General features: G+C 39.4%; 1 protein-coding gene across 4 annotated transcripts; it reads left to right on the top strand.

Annotated features, from left to right (window-relative positions):
• Positions 1-16,628: 16,628 nt before the first annotated feature.
• On the top strand, positions 16,629-21,959 carry LOC107896594 (kinesin-like protein KIN-7G). Of its 4 annotated transcripts, none has more exons than XM_016821803.2 (14): positions 16,629-17,173; positions 17,774-17,863; positions 17,981-18,081; positions 18,178-18,291; positions 18,367-18,448; positions 18,529-18,596; positions 18,725-18,790; positions 18,884-19,008; positions 19,350-19,686; positions 19,773-19,892; positions 19,977-20,301; positions 20,416-20,891; positions 21,055-21,368; positions 21,484-21,959. In XM_016821803.2, exons 1-14 carry the CDS (start codon positions 16,960-16,962, stop codon positions 21,806-21,808), a joined length of 2,757 nt encoding a protein of 918 aa, XP_016677292.2. In that variant the 5' UTR covers positions 16,629-16,959; the 3' UTR covers positions 21,809-21,959. The 4 variants fall into 4 exon arrangements, with proteins under 4 accessions (XP_016677292.2, XP_040937401.1, XP_040937400.1 ...); XM_041081467.1 differs by having other exon boundaries at positions 16,671-17,173; positions 21,061-21,368; XM_041081466.1 differs by having other exon boundaries at positions 16,671-17,173; positions 19,977-20,891; positions 21,061-21,368.
• Positions 21,960-22,160: the final 201 nt, after the last annotated feature.

Raw genomic sequence — 22,160 nt, 5'->3', positions numbered from 1 at the left:
CCCTTCGAAATTTCATTCATATCTTTTAAAATCCCTTAAACGAAGATGAGATTTGATGTTTGGCAATTCACGGAATCGTGCCCTAACGTGTTGTGTTGCAATTTCACATTTGCTCAAAATAATCAAATATCACTTTAAAATTTCGCTCGTGTCTTTTAAAATCCCTAAAACGAAGGCGATATGTGATATTTGGCAATTCGCGGGATCGTGCCCTAACGTGTTGGGTAACAATTTCTCGATTGTTTAAAATAATCAAATATCCCTTCAAAATTTCACTCGGCTCTTCTAAAAATCCTTTAAAATGAGGGCAATACTCGATGTTTCACAATTCGGGAATCATGCCTTATCGTGCTGGGTTGTGATTTCTCGTTTGCTCAAAACAATCGAGTATTCCTTTAGGTCTTTATTCATAATTATTAAAAACCTTTGAAAACGAAGGTGATGTTCGATGTTTGGCAATTTGAGAATCGAGCCCTATCGTGCTGGGTTGCGCTTTTTCATTTGCTCAAAACTATCAAGGATCCCTTCGAAATTTCACTCTTATTTTCTAAGGTAAGACAATGGGCAATGTTTGGAAATTCGAGGAATCGTGCCCTACTGTGTTGGGTTTCAGTTTTTCGTTGGACTAAATAGTTGAGCATCCTTCTATAATCCTCAAATTATAAAATTTCGGACATCGAAATAAGAAATTTTGGCAACCAACTCGGGTTACTCAAACGTTATAAAAAGAACCACATTTCAAAAACTTTTAATTTGGACATAAGGATAGTATTTAATCAATTCGGTACCAATTTTGGGCGTAGTGAGGGTGCTAATCCTTCCTCTTGCGTAACTGACTCCCGAACCCATGTTCTCAAAAGTTCGTAGACCAAAATCGTTGTTTTAATAAACCAAAAATGTTTTATTAAGCTAACCTCATTTTTAGATGATCCGATCACACCAAAACAAAATATCGGTGGCGACTCCGTGTTTTGTTTTTCAAAAAGTTGATTTCCCCCTTTTTTTAAATATTTTTAAATGGAGGGATGGTTTCGACAGCTTGGCGACTCCGCTGGGGACTAAACTTGAGTCGAGCCATAAAAATCGATTATCAGCTGTCTTTTTGTCAAAAATCAAAATCTGTTTTAAAAATCATGTATCTTTCGATTGCATTTGATTGTATGTTTGTGCGGGTCTTGTAGAATAGCACTGCATTTCATTGCATGACCACTGTGGTCACACCTTCTAAGTGGGAGTAAGAAACTACGCTTTCGTGAGGTTTTCACCTCCGCATGGGCTAGTGGATTTCTTCCGGGGTACATCCGTACCTATGATTTCGTGAGATTTTCATTTCCGCATGGTCATAGGAAATGTATCCCCCCGAACCGAACTCGATCTATATGAGCCTATAATGGGTGAGGATTGAGGAATCTGCTGGTTCGGGTACCTTATCCCTAGAACTAAACCACATATAGTGAACCTTAGGAGCTATCCTTGGGTGGAGCCGCGTCGAGCCTTAGTACTTACCCGTATATGCGCTATAATTATTGTTTATGTGCTTGCATTTTGTTACTATTATTTGATACTAACCGGTGTTTTGTTTTGATTGTCTCTTTTGCATGACATTGCATACTAAAGGATATGTTAATCCGTATTCAATTACTAAGTTAGAAAGTTTGATATGAAGAATGAATTTCTTAGTAAAGTCGAGGATAATGCTATCGTTCATGCATGGTCAGAGAGGCAACAATCAGAGAGAGGGGATAGTTTGGTAGAAGGGCATGTATCGGAGCTGCAGGATTTCACTCGCGTCAATGTAGTACAGAATGAGCTGCAAGAGTTGAGAGACATTTGGGCTAGTTGGGATGAAGGGATCAAGCAGTCGTTTTACCAAAGCTATGGTGACATATCCTACCTGCTAGACATTAGAGTGGATAAGCATTTGTTCCGAGCCTTGGTGCAGTTTTGGAATTCTGCGTACAAGTGTTTCACTTTTGGAGAAGTGGATTTGGTACCTACCATGGAGGAATACACTACGTTGCTTAGGTGTCCAAAGATTTAGGTCCGAAAGACTTATGCCCGGGTTTTCAGTAATCAGGCTTTCGTGAAGAAACTGATGGGCATTTCTGGGATGAGCGAGCCTTGGGTCACTGCTCGGATTCAGCAAAAAGGAGATAGCAAATGTATCCCTTGTGAGAATTTGCGAGATTTGATCTTGACTCATCCAGATGAAAGAAAGAGGGTCGATATATTTGTCTTAAGCATCTACGGATTAGTGCTCTTTCCTAAGGCTTTGAGGCACATGGACGAGGCGGTCATCGACTTGTTCGATCATCTTGAAAAGGGAATTACACCGGTATCGGCAATATTGGCAGAAACATTCAGATTTTTGAGCTCATGTCGGAAGACAGGCGAGGGGCGATTTATTGAATGTGCTCAACTATTGATGGTATGATTTCATGGGCACTTTTGGAAGGTAGACAAGGTTTCCTATCGAGTCTTTTCCGAAGGTTATTCCCCTTTGAAAGAAGCGGCAGCTATACAGAGGAGAGAGGACATCTCGGAGGAGAAGTGGATGGATATTCTTCAAAACCTCAAGGAGGAGGATATCGAGTGGAGAGCTTATTGGATGGTCCCTGACGAGATCATGTACCGATGTGGTAACTTTGATTGGGTGCCATTGTTAGGAATCTGGGGAGCTACCGGGTATACTCCGTTGATAGCCTTAAGACAATACAAGTTGAGGCAGTTTGTACCCACGACCTACGGACTTACTCAGAATGAATTCTCGTTTAAAGGTGCTTACTATAAGAAGAGAGTTCGGGAGTTATCGGATGCTTAGAAGTAAACTTGTTGGATGAAGAGGTTAGCCTTCGGTTCCATGGTAACGCCCGAGTATAGTGAGTGGTTTAAGAAAAGGATTAATGATAATATTCCTAGGCCAAGTTTGAAGAATGCTAGACCTATCGGGGAACAATTGCAAGTCGCCCTATCAGAATTGGAAATTATAAGGCAAGATTTCGAGAAGAAAAGTTTGGAGCTTGGAAAGAAGATTGGACAATTGGAGGAAGAGAAAATGCACCTGAGATTAGACGCTGATGTTCAGAGGTCAGAGGCTGAGAAGTGGAGAAAAGGAAAAACTAAGGTTGAAGAGGATCTAGACAGCTTGAAGACAGATTACAAGAAGCTGCGCCTAACTATGAGGACTGCGGGTTTAGGTAAAACTTCCGAACAATGGCGCATAAAATTCGAGAAGAAAAGGCTAATACCGACCGGTGGGAAAGAAAATTCCGAGAAGCTCAGGCACGGAAAAAAAATTTGGAGAAGAGTCTGTCGAAAAGCAGAAATGAGCCAGGGGAATTAAGGGCTAGAGTGGCAGAACTCGAGAAGTCTTTGCATCAATACCGAAACCACAACACCGCGATGGAATTGAGGGCAAGCTTGAGCAAGATAGAAGAAATGAAAGGAAAAATAGAAGAGTTAGAGGCGTCAATGCAAAACTGTGAGATGCGGATCCAGTTTTTTGAGGAAAACAAGGATCGTTAGAAAGGGCAGCTTCACCACACGCAAAACCAAGTCAGAAACAGAGATTACCTTATGGGGGAAGCCATAACCCAGATTCGGGAGGTAGCGGACTACTTACAAACTTTAGCTATTCAGGCGGACACACTGAACGTGAAGTACGAGTTGGAGTCAGATCGCGGACAAGAGCTGGCTTCGTTGCTTATAAAAATTAGGACTTTGAGTGTTAAAGCAAAATTTTATTTGTAACTCGGCTTTATTTAAAAGATTTTATTTTCAAGTGAAATTTTCTAAGGGCAATTGAATCAAAATTGATGCCTCCTTTACATTCATGCATTTGCATTACATCATATCATTATGCATTAAAGGCCATAAGAGTTTTCTAATTAATTAAAAATTATTTCAGTAACCTGGAAACCAACGAAAACCAACCAACCACACACCCCTACGGTACAAGGAAAAAATCAATGGATAAAAGACTCGAGAAATTGGAGCAGATGCAAAAAGACATGCAAGAACAAATGCAGTCACAAATGCAAGAGTAGCTAGCCAAGATTCAGCGAGAGATGAATGAGCAAATGATGGAGTCCCAGAGAGAAATGATGTCCCAGTTATCCAAATTGCTGTCAGGAGGAATGGATAAGGGAAACTGCCCCATAAACCAAGTTGAGGAAACTAATGAGGATCTCCAATACCCCCTGGCTTCACTCCGACACATGTACCGATGAAGCCCGAGATTAATTTACCGAAACCATTTGTCACGATCATGCCCCAGCAGGTTCAGGCCGGAGCTTTAATACCGATGAATTTCCAAACCGGCTCAGGCTCTAACTTTGTCAACAACCCGAACTATCCGCTCGTTCCGTACTTGGATGAAATTGCTGAAGAAGAAAAGGCGAGGATAGATTCGTAAAAATAATTGGAAGAAAGGTGTAGATGGCTCGAGGAGAAATTCAAAGCCATGGAAAGCGCGGATCATCATTAAGGGATTGATGCCAAAGACCTGAGTCTAGTCCCAGACTTAGTCCTTCCCCCTAAGTTCAAAATACCCGAATTCGAGAAATACAATGGAACGAGCTGCCCTGAAGCCCACATCACTATGTTCTGCAGGCGAATAACGGGATATGTTAACAATGACCAGCTATTAATCCACTGCTTTCAAGATAGTCTGGTCGGGGCGGCGTCTAAGTGGTACAACCAATTAAGCCGAGCTAAAATTAACTCATGGAAGGACCTGGCTCAGGCCTTTATGAAGCAATACAGTCATGTAACGGATATGACCCCCGACAGAATCACTCTCCAGAATATGGAGAAAAAGTCAAATGAAAGCTTCAGACAGTATGCACAAAGGTGGAGAGAGGTGGCCATACAAGTTCAGCTGCCACTTCTAGAAAAAGAGACGACAATGCTCTTTATTAACACCTTGAAAGCCCCTTTTATCATGCATATATTAGGAAACGCCACCAAGAGCTTCTCTAACATAGTGATGACGGGGGAAATGATCGAGAATGCTGTAAGGAGCGGCAAGATAAAATCAGAAGAGAGTGCTAAGAAGTCAGCCCCGAGGAAAAGAGACAATGAAGTGAACAACACGAGCACATTCAACAAGGGGCAGTCCAAGTCAATTACTGTAAATCAACCCAAAATGGTGACTACCAATCAATAAAGCTCTGTAAGACAAGAATCCAATGCGAGGAAGAACACAGAAAGGCCACAATTCACCCTTATACCCATGACATATAGGGAGTTGTACCAGAACCTGTTCAACTCTCATGTAGTATCCCCTTTCTACCTGGAGCCACTGCAGCCTCCATATCCCAAATGGTATGACACAAACGCCCAATGTGAATACCATGCGGGAATTATCGGACACTTAATCGAGAATTGCACTGCGTTCAAGAAAGTAGTCGAAAGACTCATTAAGGTGGGGATTGTGAGATTTGATGACCTAGCCACGCCCAATGTAGTAGGAAACCCACTCCCCAATCATACCGACCAAGGAGTGAATGGGATAATTGAAGGCTTGAACAAGAAGACCAAGTATGAGGTGGCAGAAGTCAAGACCCCGTTGAGGCAGGTATAGAAGGAGATGACCAAGAGAGGATTGATCGCGTTGGATTCGAAGGAAGGATCCAAAGAAGAGAGAAACTACTGTGAGTTTCACGACGAGGTGGGGCATGAAATCCAAGATTGCGTAGAGTTCAGGGCCCTAGTACAAAACATGATGAACAATAAGGAAATGGAATTTTATGAAGAGACCGAATATCCCATAGAGGGAGATATATGTGCATCGGAAAGAGAATTGAATGCGCAGAATCAAACACCTAACTATCCCGTGGTGATCATATCAAGACCCAAAAATAATGAAGTTAGAGTACAAATGCCACCAAGGGTCATAATCCAAAGACTTGCAGTCTTCCCCTACAAAGACAGCAAAAAGGTCCCATGGAATTATGATTGCAGTGTGACGATGTCGGGAAAGGGAAGCCCCGGGGATGCTTCAAAAGAGGGTCAAGACAAGGGCTCCTATACACGTAGCGGGAGACGTTACAATGCAGCAAACGAAGAGGTACAACCCGTAAAAGGAAAAGCCCCAATGGCCGAGGAAATGAAAGAAAAAACAACCAAACCTGTTAACGAGCCAGTTAATGAAGAAGAGGCCAAGGAGTTTTTAAAATTCCTAAAGCACAGTGAATACAGTGTGGTGGAACAGCTACGTAACAACCAGCCCGTATTTGGGTGTTGGCCTTGCTTCTAAGCTTGGAAGTTTATCGTAACTCACTAATGAAGGTCTCAAATGAGACATATGTTGCCGATGATATATCCGTTAACAAGTTGGACCGCTTGGTTAGCAACATCAGTGCCGACAACTATATCTTCTTTAATGACGATGAGATACCACTCGGGGGCATAGGGTCGACTAAAACTCTACATATCACCACACGCTGTAAAGGGTATATGCTGCCAGGCGTATTGATTAACAATAGATCAGCTCTGAACGTCCTGCCATTGACCACGCTAAATAGATTACCTATAGACAGCTCTCACATGAAGGAGTGCCAGAACATCGTGAAGGCATTCGATGGCACGGAGAGAAAGGTGATGGGCAGAATCGAGGCACCTCTTTAGATTGTGCCAAACACGTATGAGGTGGATTTCCTCGTAATGGACATTAAGCCCTCATACAATTGCTTGTTGGGGAGGCCCTGGATACATTTAGCTGGGGCAGTACCTTCCTCGTTGCATCAAATATTAAAGCTAGTATCGGAAGGGAGGTTGATAACGATCAAGGCTGAGGAAGATATTATTGCGACTATGAGCAATAACACACCCTATTTGGAGACAGATGACGAAGTAATCGAATGCTCATTTTGATCTTTGGAATTTGTTAATGCAACGTTCATCGCCGAGGGAAGCAAAATTCTAGTGCCAAATTGTTCAAAACCACGAGGATGAGCCTCTAGTTGACGATTGGAAAAGGGGTCCTACCCGGAAGAGGACTTGGGAGACATCTATAAGGAAGGATTAAAACGCTAATGCTGAAAGACAAGAGAGACCGCTTCGGCTTAGGATTTAAGCCGGATGTCAAACAGCAGAGAAGAGAGCTAGAAAAGAAGTAGGAAAGAAGAAGAGCACGGTTAACAGGGGAGGAAATCAAATGGGAACCAATAATATTTCCCCATATATCGAAAACATTTGTGTCTGAGGGAATCACTCATCCCGAGAGAGACACGCTGATGACGGGAGCTATAGAAGAAAGTTTGGAAAGCTTGAACATCAACGTCATATGCGAAGAGGAGATCGGAAGAGAAAATTTGTCGGGCATTGGCCCCTACACACTTGGAAGTGTTCTGGACAACTGGACTGCGGAAGAGATTCCTGTAGTTTTTAGAACAGATTTAGAGTAATGTCTAAAACACACTTATTGCTCTAGGCCTAGGAGTAATAAGAATCTTTTGTGAAATAGGCCGATGTTTAAAAACGTTATTTCAATAAAATGCACAGTTATTATCATTTTTGAGCAAATGTTCTCTCGTCCTCTCAATTTCATTCATAACCATACAAATGATTACTTTGGGATTCTTTTATTCTTAAAACATTTTTCTAAATATTCTTTCATTGTCATTCATAATCATACCACGTAAACAAATGTTTCGAATTCTTTTGATTTTTTGTATCTGCCTTCATCCTCATAACAGGTCCCCGGATGTTAATGATACGAGTGACATTGCTAGCGACTTAGAATTTTCTTTCGAGCAAGATGTGTGTATGGATGATTCTCAGAATTTTGAAGATGACCAAGGCTGTAACCTATCTCCTGATTTGTTGAGGATGGTAGAACAAGACAAGAAACAAATCCTACCTCACAAAGAATCAGTTGAAATTGTGAGCTTAGGGGAAGGACAAGAAGTGAAGATCGAAACATGTATCACTACGGAGATGAAACGAGACCTCATTGAATTACTTCAAAAATTCAAAGATGTCTTCGCATGGTCATACCAAGATATGCCCGGGTTGGACACTGACATCGTGGTGCACTGACTCCCCATAAAAGAAGAGTGTAAGCCAGTTCAGCAAAAACTTCGAAGAATGAGGCCCGATGTCTTACTAAAAATAAAAGAAAAGGTTCGAAAGCAGTTCGACGCCAGATTCCTGAATGTGGTAAAATACTCAGATTGGGTAGCCAACATCGTCCCCGTCCCTAAAAAAAATGGAAAAGTGGGAATGTGTGTAGACTACAGAGATTTGATTAAGGCCGGCTTGAAAGATAATTTTCCACTGTCTCATATCGACACACTAGTGGACAACACGGTAGGACACTCACTGTTTTCATTTATGGATGGTTTTTCTGGATATAACCAGATCAAGATGCATCCTGAAGATATGGAGAAAACCATATTTGTAACCATGTGGGGCACGTTCTGCTACAAGGTGATGCCGTTTGGACTGAAGAATGCGGGGGAAACTTATCAAAGAGCCATGGTAACCCTTTTTTACGACATGATGCATAAAGAAATCGAGGTCTATGTCGATGACATGATAGCTAAATCCCGAATAGAGAAGGAGCACATACAAATTCTGAGAAAATTGTTCTTGAGGTTGAGGAAGTTTCAGCTAAAACTCAACCCCGCCAAATATACCTTCAGAGCCAAGTCTGGAAAGTTAATTGGATTCATGGTTAGCGAGAAAGGGATTGAGATTGATCCAGACAAAGTCAAATCCATACAAGAGCTATCCCCGTTGCGCACTCAGAAAGAAGTTCGAGGCTTTCTAGGAAGATTAAATTACATTGCTCGGTTCATTTCACAACTGACCGAGAAATGTGACCTTGTCTTTCGCTTCTTCAAGAAACATAACCTAGGTGAATGGGATGAAGAATGCCAAAGGGCTTTCGACAAGGTCAAACAGTACTTATCTAACGCCTCGGTGCTGATGCCACCTAACCCTGATAAGTCGTTGATACTGTATTTGGCAGTATTCAGAAACTCCATGGGATGCGTATTGGGTCAGCATGATGAGTCAGGAAGGAAAGAGAAGGCCATTTACTATCTTAGTAAAAAGTTCACAGAATGTGAGACAAGGTACCCACCGATAGAGAAATTGTGTTATGCCCTGATTTGGACAACCCGAAGGCTGATGCAGTATATGTTGTATCACACCACTTGGCTCATCTCAAAATTAGACCCCTTGAAGTACATGATGGAGTCAACAACTTTAAATGGAAGGATGGCCCGATGGCAGATTCTACTTTCTGAATTCGACATAGTTTATGTGAACCAGAAAGTGGTAAAAGGAAGTGCAATAGCAGATTTTCTTGCCAGTAGAGCTTTGGAAGACTACGAGCCTTTGAACTTTAACTTCCCGAATGAAGACCTAATGTGTGTTGCTACCACTGAAGAAGGTGCTCTGAAAGAACTTCTTTGGAAATTAAACTTCGATGGGGCATCAAATGCTGTGGGCAATGGAGTCGGGGCCGTCTTGGTATCCCCAAATAGAGATCATTATCCATTCACTAGTAAATTGGATTTTGATTGTACGAATAACATGGCGGAATACGAAGCGTGCATAATGGATATCCGCACAGCCATAGATCGCAAGATTAAGGTGCTAGAGGTGTTTAGGGATTCTGCACTAGTGATTTATCAACTCAAGAGAGAATGGGAGACCAGAGACCCCAAGTTAATCGATTATCGGAAGCTGGTCCTTGAATTGGTTAAAGAGTTTGATGACATTACCTTCCACTACCTTCCACGAGACGAAAATCAAATGGCTGATGCTTTGGCTACCCTAGCCTCCATGATCAAGGTGAACAAACAAGAAGATGTCAAACCCATCCGGATGAGCATTTATGAAGTTCCGGCCCACTGTTACAATATTGAAGAAGATGAAGAGAAAGATGATCACCCTTGGTATCACGATATATGGCAATACGTAAAGAATCGTGAGTACCCGGACCAGGCAAGCGAGAATGACAAAAGAACGCTAAGAAGATTGGCCATCGATTATGTCTTAGATGGGGAAATCCTGTACAAAAGAAGAAAGGATCAAGTGCTACTAAGATGTGTAGACGCTTTACAATGGCCAGGTAAATTATGAGATTCGGGTACTATTGGTCCACCATGGAAGGAGACTGTGCCAACTACGCTAAGAAATGCCATAAGTGTCAAATCTACGGAGACAAAATTCATATGCCTCCTTCACCACTGCATGTCATGGTTTCTCCATAGCCATTCTCTATGTGGGGCATGGATGTGATTGGACCAAAATCGCTGAAAGCTTCCAATGGGCATCGTTTTATCTTTGTGGTTATCGACTATTTCACCAAATGGGTAGAAGCCGCTTCGTATGCTAGTGTGACAAAGTCGACAGTGAGCAAGTTTCTAAAAAAGGAAATTATATGTCGATATGAAATGCCGGAAAGGATTATATCTGACAATGCATTAAACTTGAACAATAGTACGATAGCAGAAGTCTGCAGTCAATTTAAAATCAGACACCACAACTCGTCACCATATCGCCCGAAGATGAATGGGGCGGTGGAAGTAGCCAATAAAAACATTAAGAAGATTATGGGGAAGATGACTGAGACCTACAGGGAGTGGCATGAGAAGTTACCGTTTGCCCTCTTTGCGTATCGAACATCAGTCAGAACTTCAACCGGGGCAACCCCTTTCTCCCTAGTCTACGGAATGGAAACAGTTTTGCCCATCGAAGTTGAGATCCCATCCCTCCGATTGTTGTTGGAACTAAAATTGGACGAAGCAGAGTGGGTCTAGTCTCGATATGACCAATTGAACTTGTTCGAGGAAAAAGACTAAAAGCTATTCGTCATGGCCAGATGTACCAAAAACGAATGATGAGGGTTTATGACAAAAAGGTTTGCCCTAGAGAATTCCACGATGGAAACCTGGTTTTGAAAAAGATCCTTCCTATATAGAAGGATTTTCGAGGGAAATGGATGCCTAATTGGGAAGGGCCTTACTTGGTGAAGAAAGCTTTCTCTGGAGGAGCATTGATTCTAGCTGAGATGGACGGTAGAAACTTGCCCAATCCTGTAAACTCGGATTCGGTCAAGAAGTATTTTACCTAAAGAAAGAGAGGCCAGAGTGAAAACCCGCAAAGGGTGCTCTGAAATCTAAAAAAAAAGAAGAGCGGAGAGGCCAATGTGAAAACCCGCAAAGGGTACTTTGGAACCAAAAGGGCTTTTGAGTTGAAAACCTGAAAACGGGCAGCTCAAATTTTGAATATGGGGCATATGGTAGTCTTGTCCTTCCAAAAACAACAAGACAGAAGAATAGTACACCTTGGAGCATCAACAAAATACGCAGAATCTCCTGAATACACATTTGGTTTGAAGGAGCCTTTGAGAAATTAGAATAGTGAAACTCATGCTGCGATATCTGGGGCACATTTTTCTCATTTTTTGCACCTTATCAAATTCGTTATCCAATGTATTCACATCAAATTTTGTTTAATAAAATTCCATATTGTCCATTATAGTAATCTCTTTCGATCATTTTTGTTGAAATCGTGATTTTTGGACATGTAATATTTACAAAAAGATGTTATGCATATTACTCTGGAAAAGTCTCTAAATAGTGCAAGGACCTAAAACAAGGCCACTAGTCAGAACTAACCAGGGTCAAAGTTGAAAAACATTGGAAAAAGAGTAGTCCCAAATTAGGACTATTTCTTCAAATTTTCTGTCAAATATAACAGCTAAGCAGGAAAACACGATAACACATCAATGATAGAACCCAGACGAATTATGAGCAATGATACCTTAAGCGTTTAAAAAGGAATCACTCTCATAATAATTCTACATTCATAATCATTCATTTAGTTAGGAGCACTTGATTCATTTCGATCATAACATTCTAGTTATTTGACATAAACACCACGTATAGTCAGGGACATTAGATTCATTTTGATCATGGCACCCTAATTACTTGGCATACACAGATACCAGAAACCAATCCTACAAGTCATGTCTCTAGAAGACCGAAGACGACGAATCTTAGCTTCCTGAAGTTGCAGTGAAGCACATTTAAGTCACTAACCTAGCTCCCTAAAGTTGTAGTGGAGTAGGTTGAAATTTTAGATCTCATTTCCCTGAAGTTGCAGTGGAACAGATCGAAGATGACGAATCTTGGCTTCCTGAAGTTGCAGCGAAGTAGATTTAAGTCACTAGCCTAGCTCCCTCAAGTTGTAGTGGAGTAGGTTGAAATTTTAGATCTTATTTCCCTGAAGTTGCAGTGGAATAGATCGAAGACGACGAATCTTTGCTTCTTGATGTTGCAGTGAAGCAGATTTAAGCCATCACCCTAGCTCCCTAAAGTTGTAGTGGAGTAGAATGACGATTGCAGATCTCGTATCCAGTGGAGTAGATCAGAGAAAACGAGCCTTAACCCCCTAAGTAGTAGGGCAACAGGCCGAAGATTGCAAGATTTTGTCTCCCTGAAGTTGCAGTGGAGCATATTGAAGCTACTTGAAGAAAAGAAGCACCAATAAGTCGAAGCTCAGCGGGCCCTGGCAAAATTGGCCCATTTATAGTCTTTGCTCTATTCTCGTTCCACGACAATGAACAAAGAGGGGCAGCTGTAGTGGGCCAAATTTGCCCGGCCCGGAAAACAAAAAACCATAAACATAAAACAAATAAAATTATAACAGTCTATTAATATTTTTTTCTATTTTTTTTACAAACCAAATCGGTACTTGGCCCAAACCAATTACATAACCTAGACCTAAAATTAAAACCAAGTCATAAGCCCAATAACTTAGCTCAATACCCTAAATGACCCAAAGACCCAAATACAGGCCCGATAGGCTCAGAAAATTACAACCCTAAAATCCTAGGGTTCTTTTTCTCCTGCGCCGCAGCCTTTACCAGCAGCCCCCAACGTCGTACACTCCTCCTGGCGCCATGCCCACACCCCGTACGCCAGCACATGCCCTCGTACACATGCCACGCAGTTGTACCTGCAAAGAGATAGACAAAACGACAACAACAACAATGGCCAATACGAAAAAAGAACGAAATTATATTCTTTTATTTCTTTTTTGAACGTTCGGCCATAAAGCTAATGATTTCATATTGTAAGGGGGTTCCTTTTTTCAAAAACAACAGAAGCAATACACAGCAAAAAGAAGGTGATTTACTCGCGATTATCATCCCTTATTTTTCTCCTACCTGTTCATTTACCCTTTTTTTATTGAATGTAAAGATAAAAAGGGAAACGACACTTACCTGCGTTTGATGCCTTCGAATCCACACTTGTCTCACCACGATTGAGACCAAGTGACGATTTGGGGTCTACGAGCAAGACTCACGAATCTTTCGACTCGAGGAGGCCTTGATTGACTCTCGTATGAGTCAAAAGGAGGGGCAGAGGAACAGACCTTCAAAAGGCTGTTGGTCGGCGAAGGATTGAGAGAGCGTCTTAGGTTTTCTTTTTCTTTTTTTTTTCTGTGAATGGTTGCAAACATTTTGGGGTTGGTTACGGTGGCTATAAAGGACCTCTATACGCCACCGTTTTAGGCCAAATTGATGGTCTCAAAACGACAGTGTCCAAGGAGTTACGGCCCGATGACCCGACCCGCATACGGTCTAGATCCGCGTGTGTGGTCACTGAGGGCTATTTGCAATAGTAGTCCCTCTCCTTTCGCGCCACATTTCAATCAGCTCACATTTGTGCTTCATGTTTTTTAAATTTATTCCCAGCAATTTACATTCGTTTGCATATGGGTCCTCGCCTGAGCTTCGCGTTTTAGGGAATGGATTATTTCCAGTTTGAGTCTCTGCGTATTTGTGAGTGTTGCATACTGGTCCTCTTATTGTTACTGCTTTATTCTCACATTACCCCTCTTGTTTTAATCCAATTTTAATTTAATCTCCTATTAGTATAACTTATTATTTTGCAATATGTTTAATGTTTGAACATGTGTTTCTTTAATATTCTATTCAATATTATTTATCTATCTCTATATATGTACGTATACTTTGTATTAAAATTAATTTTAATGCATGTATATATTAACTAACCTTATATTATTTTACGCGCATGACTCCTTTCTAAATTTATTCTCGTATTGTATCATATAATCCTATGTAATATCGTTTAAGCTATTATCATTATATGTATATGCATTGTGGATACTATATTTAATCTATACATTATTAAACTTGTGTATTTTACGCATATGGTTTTATTTCTATATAGGTATGCTTTTAAATCTATCGTACAACTTACAATAAAATCAAATTAATTTTGTATGTATTGCACGTTTTTACGAATAATTACTTTTAAAGTTATATATATATGCGATGTGTAAATTCATTATGTTTCTAAGATTTTGTTTTATTACGCATTTTTCTTACAATCTTTTCATCTTTGATGCATATTTTAATTTTTTTATGAAAATTGTCATTTTAAAGCTAATATTCTTCAACATTTTGTATGTTATTAAAAATATTTATTCCATAACATATAATTTAATAATTATGTATATATGAAACTATTTTAAAAATGTATATGTATCTTATTATTAATCTCATTTTTTTTATATAAACTTATATGTATATATGTTTTATAAATCTATTTTGTGTATTATGTCTTGTCATGTATCTTCACTATTATTCTTTTATATTATATATATATAGTTTCTAAATCATCATGTAGCCGGCCAACTTATATTTTACACGTCCATTTATTTGTCATTATTGTGAAATAGTTTTATACCATGTTGCTTCTTTGATTTGCATTTTATTTTGTGCCTCTAATAATTTTATTATGCCATGTATACTGCCGTTGCATTTTATTCATTGTTTCATATGGCCTTGTTAATTATTATTCATACATGATTGAAGTTAGGTCGTAATTTTTAGATTAATTATATTTAATTACTTGTTCTGCTAATTGATTAATATTTTCATTCACTAAGCATTGCGTCTCGCATGTACATATTACCCCATCCATTGTTTTCCTTTTGATTTTTGAAATGTGGTTCTAAAACCCAATTTTTTACGATCAATGTCATCTTATTTCAAATCAAATTAATATGTTTTTAAGTATTCATCCAAAAATTCTTCAAAACGAAGACGAAATTTGATGTTCGTCAATTCACGGAATCGTGCCCTAACGTGTTGGGTTGCAATTTTGCATTTGCTCAAAATAATCAAATTTCCCTTCGAAATTTCATTCATATCTTTTAAAATCCCTTAAACGAAGATGAGATTTGATGTTTGGCAATTCACGGAATCGTGTCCTAACGTGTTGGGTTGCAATTTCGCATTTGCTCAAAATAATCAAATATCACTTTAAAATTTCGCTCGTGTCTTTTAAAATCCCTAAAACGAAGGCGATATGTGATATTTGGCAATTCGCGGGATCGTGCCCTAACGTGTTGGGTAGCAATTTCTCGATTGTTTAAAATAATCAAATATCCCTTCAAAATTTCACTCGGCTCTTCTAAAAATCCTTTAAAATGAGGGCAATACTCGGTGTTTCACAATTCGGGAATCATGCCTTATCGTGCTGGGTTGTGATTTCTCGTTTGTTCAAAACAATCGAGTATTCCTTTAGGTCTTTATTCATAATTATTAAAAACCTTTCAAAACGAAGGTGATGTTCGATGTTTGGCAATTTGAGTATCGAGCCCTATCGTGCTGGGTTGTGCTTTTTCATTTGCTCAAAACTATCAAGGATCCCTTCGGAATTTCGCTCTTATTTTCTAAGGTAAGGCAATGGGTAATGTTTGGAAATTCGAGGAATCGTGCCCTACTGTGCTGGGTTTCGGTTTTTCGTTGGACTAAATAGTTGAGCATCCTTCTGTAATCCTCGAATTATAAACTTTTGGACATCGAAACAAGAAATTTTGGCAACCAACTCGGGTTACTCAAACGTTATAAAAAAAACCACATCTCAAAAACTTTTAATTTAGACATAAGAACAGTATTTAATCGATTCGGTACTAATTTTGGGCGTAGTGAGGTGCTAATCCTTCTTCATGCGTAACCGACTCCTGAACCCGTGTTCTCAAAAATTCGTAGACCAAAATTGTTGTTTTAATAAACCAAAAATATTTTATTAAACTAACCTCATTTTTAGGTGATCCGATCACACCAAAACAAAAGATCGGTGGCCACTCCGTATTTTATTTTTCAAAAAGTCGATTTCTCTTTTTTTTTAATATTTTTAAATGGAGGGATGGTTTCCACAATATTAATTTTTGTTTATTGTGCTCCTTATTTGGAACTTGGATTAAGTTACTACTGGATTTTGTTGTTTTCTGACAGGGTTAAATACAGACAAAACCGGAACAGGCAGAGAAGAGAAAAAAAAATGGTGATATTTAATGAAGTTACCAAATTTGGGAGGAAAGATCAAACATTTCTTGGAAGAGACCACGATTTCTCAATGTAAAAAAACTTAATTGTTTCTCAAAATATTTACTTTTAACTTCATGTTTGTTTGTGTTTTTTTACTTACCTCCAAAAATATTCTGTATTTAAATCGCGTAAACATGAGAATATCGACTTTGACTGGCTGTACAAGGGGACCGTCTCAGAAAAGTCCAAATTTTTGTATTAATTAAATTAAAACCCAAATTAACTAATTAAGTAAAATGGTTGTATTTTTCTTGTCTTAAAGGAATTGTTGCTGTAGCCAACTATAAAGGATAGAATCTGTGTTTACTTTGATATTTTTGAACCAAAAAGAGGCAGATAAAGAAATGGGGCGGTTTAGTTTCTGGGTTGAGACTTGATTCTGAGCAAAAATTTGGGTGAATTTTTAGCACTAACCGATGATTTAGTCTTTTGATTGCAGAAAATGATGGCTCAGTAGAATATGTGGTAGAGAGCTGAAGTAAAGTGGCATTGATGGAAGTCTCAATGTATTGAACTTTTCCATTTCATGGTATTACTTTTTAGCATATTTTGGAGTGGGAAGGTGAGAGATGGGGGTGGATGGTGGAGAGGAGGAGCAAATGCAAGAGCCAACAGAGTGTCATGAGAGAATTTTTGTTTCAGTTCGACTGCGGCCGCTCAGTGAGAAGGAAATTGTTAGGCATGATGTATCAGACTGGGAATGCATCAATGATAACACTATCATATACAGGAGCAAACTGTCGGTTTCTGAGAGATCCATGTACCCTACCGCTTATACATTTGGTAAGGCTTTAGATTTCAGTTTTATGTAAATTTTATTGCTTTACTCAGCCTGTCCTTAGTCCTATGGGAAAACATATTTTGAAAATGTCTCTTAATTTCTTGAAATATCTGAGGAAGTCACTAACATTTGGAACCAAACTTCTGCAGTTGCTGTTAATCATGTTTAAGGTTAATATTAGCTGCTCTATGATAAATTTGATTGCATTAGAACCAAATTTCTTCAGTTTTAGTTCAGAAGCCCTTGAGTGGCACCAACCCCCAAAATGAGAGGTTAGGTCTGAGAAAACAATGTTTGCAATTCCTTTATGATATTTGTCACTGACTACCAGTCTGCTATGATGATATTGTATCACCACTTTAAGGTTTCAGGCTGTAATTGCAATGTCTCAAGAGTGGCTATAGCAAGATTGCTTGGCTTTCTTATGAATGAAAGTAAGGTGAACTTGGCGTTTGTTACTATGAAGGCTTGATTCTTGTCAGGATGATAGACAATATTTGTTTTACTATGTTGTCATGTATGGAATTGACATCAACAGCTTCATATAGTCTTCTAATTTTTTTTTTCTTCTCAAAATTCACGGGTCTGCTTGCGGATTTTAGACAATGTTTTTGGCTCCGATTGCCCCAATAGGCAAGTTTATGAAACAGGAGCAAAGGAGGTTGTTCTTTCAGTTGTCAGTGGTATAAACTGTGAGTGCTTTTCGTTTCTTTTCATTTCCTTTTGTATACTTCTTGTAAGCTCTTTTGTTTCTCCACATAACTTCCTAGTCCCTTGTTTAATTTCCTTAACATAAACTACTTTTTCAGCAAGTGTTTTTGCATATGGGCAAACAAGCAGCGGAAAGACATATACGATGATTGGAATTACTGAGTATGCAATGGCAGATATATATGACTACATACAAAGGGTAATGAAGGCACAGTGGTTCTTGTTGCTAACTAGGGGTTATGCTTTTCCTTTGTATTCCATTTTTGACAAAAAAGCGAACTGTACTTCCATGCAGCACAAGGAAAGAGAGTTCGTCCTGAAGTTTTCTGCTATTGAGATTTACAATGAATCTGTCAGGGACCTCCTTAGTGCAGATAGCACTCCTCTTAGACTTCTAGATGATCCTGAAGTGAGTTACATCCTTTTTTTAATGAGGAACTGGTTATCTTATGGACTATTTTACTAACACCGGCAAATTTGATAGAGAGGGATAGTTGTTGAGAAACTCACTGAAGAAACTCTGCGGGACTGGAATCACTTTAAAGGGCTTCTATCTGTGTGTGAAGGTAAAAGAATTATTTTAACCGACCTTCGTTTCAGTATCTGATGACTGCATAGTTAAGCAATTGTTGGTGTACATTGGCAGCTCAAAGACAAATTGGAGAGACTTCTCTGAATGAGGCAAGCTCTAGGTCCCATCAAATTCTGAGAGTGGTAAGCTTTGTGTTTCATTGCTAGACTTTTTATATATTGTTCACTTCTCTTCACTTCACAATGATATGATGTTTATTTTTAATTATCAATTTTTTTAAAATATCATATGCCTATGTGCCTCCCATCAGACAATAGAAAGTTCTGCACGAGAGTGTTTAGGCAATGACAAGTCAAGCATGCTTGCAGCCACTGTGGTATGAAACAATATACTTTATCTTTTCAGTCAAAGATTTATTTGTTGAAAGATATTGGAGAGGCAACTGACGTTTTCATTCTATTTTGTCTAGAGTTTTGTTGATCTCGCTGGAAGTGAGCGTGCGTCTCAGTCATTATCAGCTGGTGCAAGGTTGAAAGAAGGTTGCCATATAAATCGCAGTTTATTAACACTTGGAACTGTTATCCGTAAGCTGAGGTTAGCTTTTTGATGAAATCATGTTTTGTGGAAAGCCAATAAATTTCATCGGTTTCTATCCTTCGGTTTGACCATACATGATCAGTTTGATGTAACTGATCATTTTTCACAACATTGAGCCAAAAATAGCATCTAATATATATCAGAAAGCTTACAAATACACACCACGTGCTTTCTTTTCTTTTCATCTCTGCATGCATGTGCCTGTTGTTTATGAATTCCGATTCTGGTTCTCCTATCCTCAGTTTTACCCTTCTTAATGTTTATATTACATATTGAACCTCAAGCATGAAACAGGTAATAATTGGCATATATTCTTATAAATTTGTATTTGGCTGCAGCAAGGGAAGAAATGGGCACATTCCTTTCCGAGATTCAAAGCTGACACGTATTCTTCAGTCTTCACTAGGAGGCAATGCTAGAACTGCTATAATTTGTACCATGAGTCCAGCACGAAGCCATGTTGAACAATCAAGAAACACCCTCTTGTTTGCAAGTTGTGCCAAAGAAGTGACTACCAATGCACAAGTCAACGTGGTCATGTCCGATAAAGCATTAGTGAAGCAATTGCAAAGGGAATTGGCTAGATTAGAGAACGAGTTGAAAAGTGCAGGAACAGCTTCTATTTCCTTCGATTCTGCTGTGCTGCTGAGAGAGAAAGACCTTGAGATTGAAAAGGTGATGAATAATTCTGAATTAACATGTCTTTTCAACTCTTTAGCTTAGTCCATAAATCATTCACTTTTCCTACATGTTTCATGCAGTTAAAGAAACAGGTAATCCTACTGACTCTGCAAATAGACTATGCTCAGTCTGAGGTTGAGGATCTACGGCAAGTGGTTAACAATGGAAGTCCTGCAGATGAAAGGCCAGTGAAAATATGGGTGTGTGTAGATTATTAAACCAATTAATGCCTCTTTAAGTTCATTTTGGAATTGAAACTTTAGTTCCAACCTTCCTTTCACCAGGCCGCAGATCCAGATCCTCAGTACCCCAAACTGCAAGTGCAAAATTCATGGGACTATGAAAGTTCAATCATGGCAAGACATGCTTTGGCTGTTGGTCTTAGGTCCAGCCCTCCAGATAGACAAAGCTATAGTTCTGAAGAGAGCTTCCTCCAGCTTCCTGACTTCAAACTGAATATACCGCATCATAGTTCTTCACCACGGTTGTCACCTAAAATTCCTAATTTTGTTGCAATTAATCATCGCCTGGAGGAGAATGGTGACCATGTCGATGAAAACTCGGAGGCAGTTTGCAAGGAAGTCCGTTGCATTGACTCGGGAAGATCAAGTACGAATACATATTCAAACTCAAATTTATCGGTATCTAGCCAAAAGATTTATCAAAATTATAATATGTCATCTCCAAGGGAAAACTCAGCTATTTCAGGATTGATTGATGTAGGCAATGAAGCTACATTAAAGCGAGAATCCAGTTCACTGCACTGGAAAAACAGTAGCAACCATCTGGATGTTGCTATTCCATCTCCTGAAAAACCATGCTTATGGCGTCAGCAAGAAGAAATATCTAGCCATAGAAGCTTGCAATTAACTAGGAGTAGAAGTTGTAAAGCACGTCTCATGACTGATTTGACCTCCAAGTGGATTGAGAGGGTAGAAAAGGATGAGAGCACACCTCCAATAGGAAATGAGAAATATTTCACTGGAAGACCAGAGAGTATCCGGAGGAAACTCTCTGCATTGAGGTATGATCTTCAGAACAAAGGTTTGTCTAGAAATGGGTCGCAAACTTCTGCAACGAGTACTAGTGTGTACAAGGTTAAAGCCCAGATATCAATAAATGAATCTCAAAGTTCTTTGACAAGTGCTACAGATGAAACGTCTAATCTTAAGCATGAGAAGAAACTTGCTAATCAGGCGGTGAGTGTTCGATTTCGTTTATCAATCCCTGTTTACATGATCGAAATGGGACATTGGTGCTAATATTAACCATTATTTTTTTATATATTAATAATTAAGGGTACTTATCAAGCAAACTTGTTTAGAATTGCATTCTGAATGTGATATTGTTCATGCATGACAGGTACAGGTGACGGAGCCCGTTTTACATGGAAAGACTGTTACAGACATTGGGTTGGACCCAATTTCAGATTATTATGGGAGCCCTAGAACATGGTCTTCAGAATTTACGAGGCTTCAAAGAGAGATCATTGAACTTTGGCATGCTTGCAATGTGACACTGGTCCACCGGACCTACTTTTTAATGCTATTTAAGGGAGATCCAAAAGATTATATATACATGGAGGTGGAACATCGAAGGCTGTCCTTCCTCAACAATGTAATTTCCCATGGTAATCAAACAGTTGAAAACGGACGAGTCCTTACCCGTGCTGCAAGGTATACGTATGTGCTTATTGTATCCAACTACAAGTTCATAGAATCTTTTTGTGCATTGTCAACATGCTTCTAATCCAAAACAACTTAATTATCTCTACATATATGTTCTAAACAGCTTGAAGGCTCTACGTCGAGAAAGGCATATGCTGAGCCGGCAGATGAACAAGAGATTCTCCAAAGCAGAAAGAAAGAATCTCTTTCTCAAATGGGGCATTGGATTGAGCACTAAACATAGGAGGCTGCAGTTGGCTCACTGCCTGTGGATTGACAGTAAAGACATGGATCACATTACTGAGAGCGCTGCCATTGTTGCAAAGCTGGTTGGCCTTGCAGACCCGGAGAAGACCTTTAAGGAAATGCTTGGCCTCAACTTTACACCAGGAAAATGTACCAACAAGAGATCCTATGGTTTGAAATGCAGTGCTATGTCTATCTTATAGGTGTTGTGACCGAATACAATCAAACAATGGTTATCCAATAAGCAATCACTTGTGATGTTCCAATAATAAGCAGGCAAGGCAAAACTCACAAGTTCATCAGTGGACCTGATGGGTTATTATGGGATGGAATAATAGGTACAAATCTCATTAAGTGTGGCTGTTGATACACCACTTCAAATTTGTTGGGTTAGGAAGATAAAAAAAACAAGTCATTTATTTGGCAGATAGTGGTAAAAATGCCCACAGCAGCTTTCTGGTTCACCTCTCACCATTGATTGCAGAAGTAAATTGAATATGGAGATGAAGAAAGCACATCATAAATATGATTGGAATTCGAACTTTTTAGCATGTT

Source organism: Gossypium hirsutum, chromosome A11, assembly GCF_007990345.1.
Source record: "Gossypium hirsutum isolate 1008001.06 chromosome A11, Gossypium_hirsutum_v2.1, whole genome shotgun sequence".
In the NCBI taxonomy this organism is placed as follows: domain Eukaryota; kingdom Viridiplantae; phylum Streptophyta; class Magnoliopsida; order Malvales; family Malvaceae; genus Gossypium; species Gossypium hirsutum.
This window is presented reverse-complemented; position numbering and strand designations above follow the sequence as displayed.

What these genes read in the sequence shown, in the direction of transcription:
- LOC107896594 (XM_016821795.2), top strand. Translation starts at nt 16,960, where the DNA reads ATGGGGGTGGATGGTGGAGAGGAGGAGCAAATGCAAGAGCCAACAGAG. An exon ending in TATATGACTACATACAAAGG is followed by an intron (nt 18,082 to 18,177) that starts GTAATGAAGGCA and finishes ACTTCCATGCAG; the next exon opens with CACAAGGAAAGAGAGTTCGT. An exon ending in GACTTCTAGATGATCCTGAA is followed by an intron (nt 18,292 to 18,366) that starts GTGAGTTACATC and finishes CAAATTTGATAG; the next exon opens with AGAGGGATAGTTGTTGAGAA.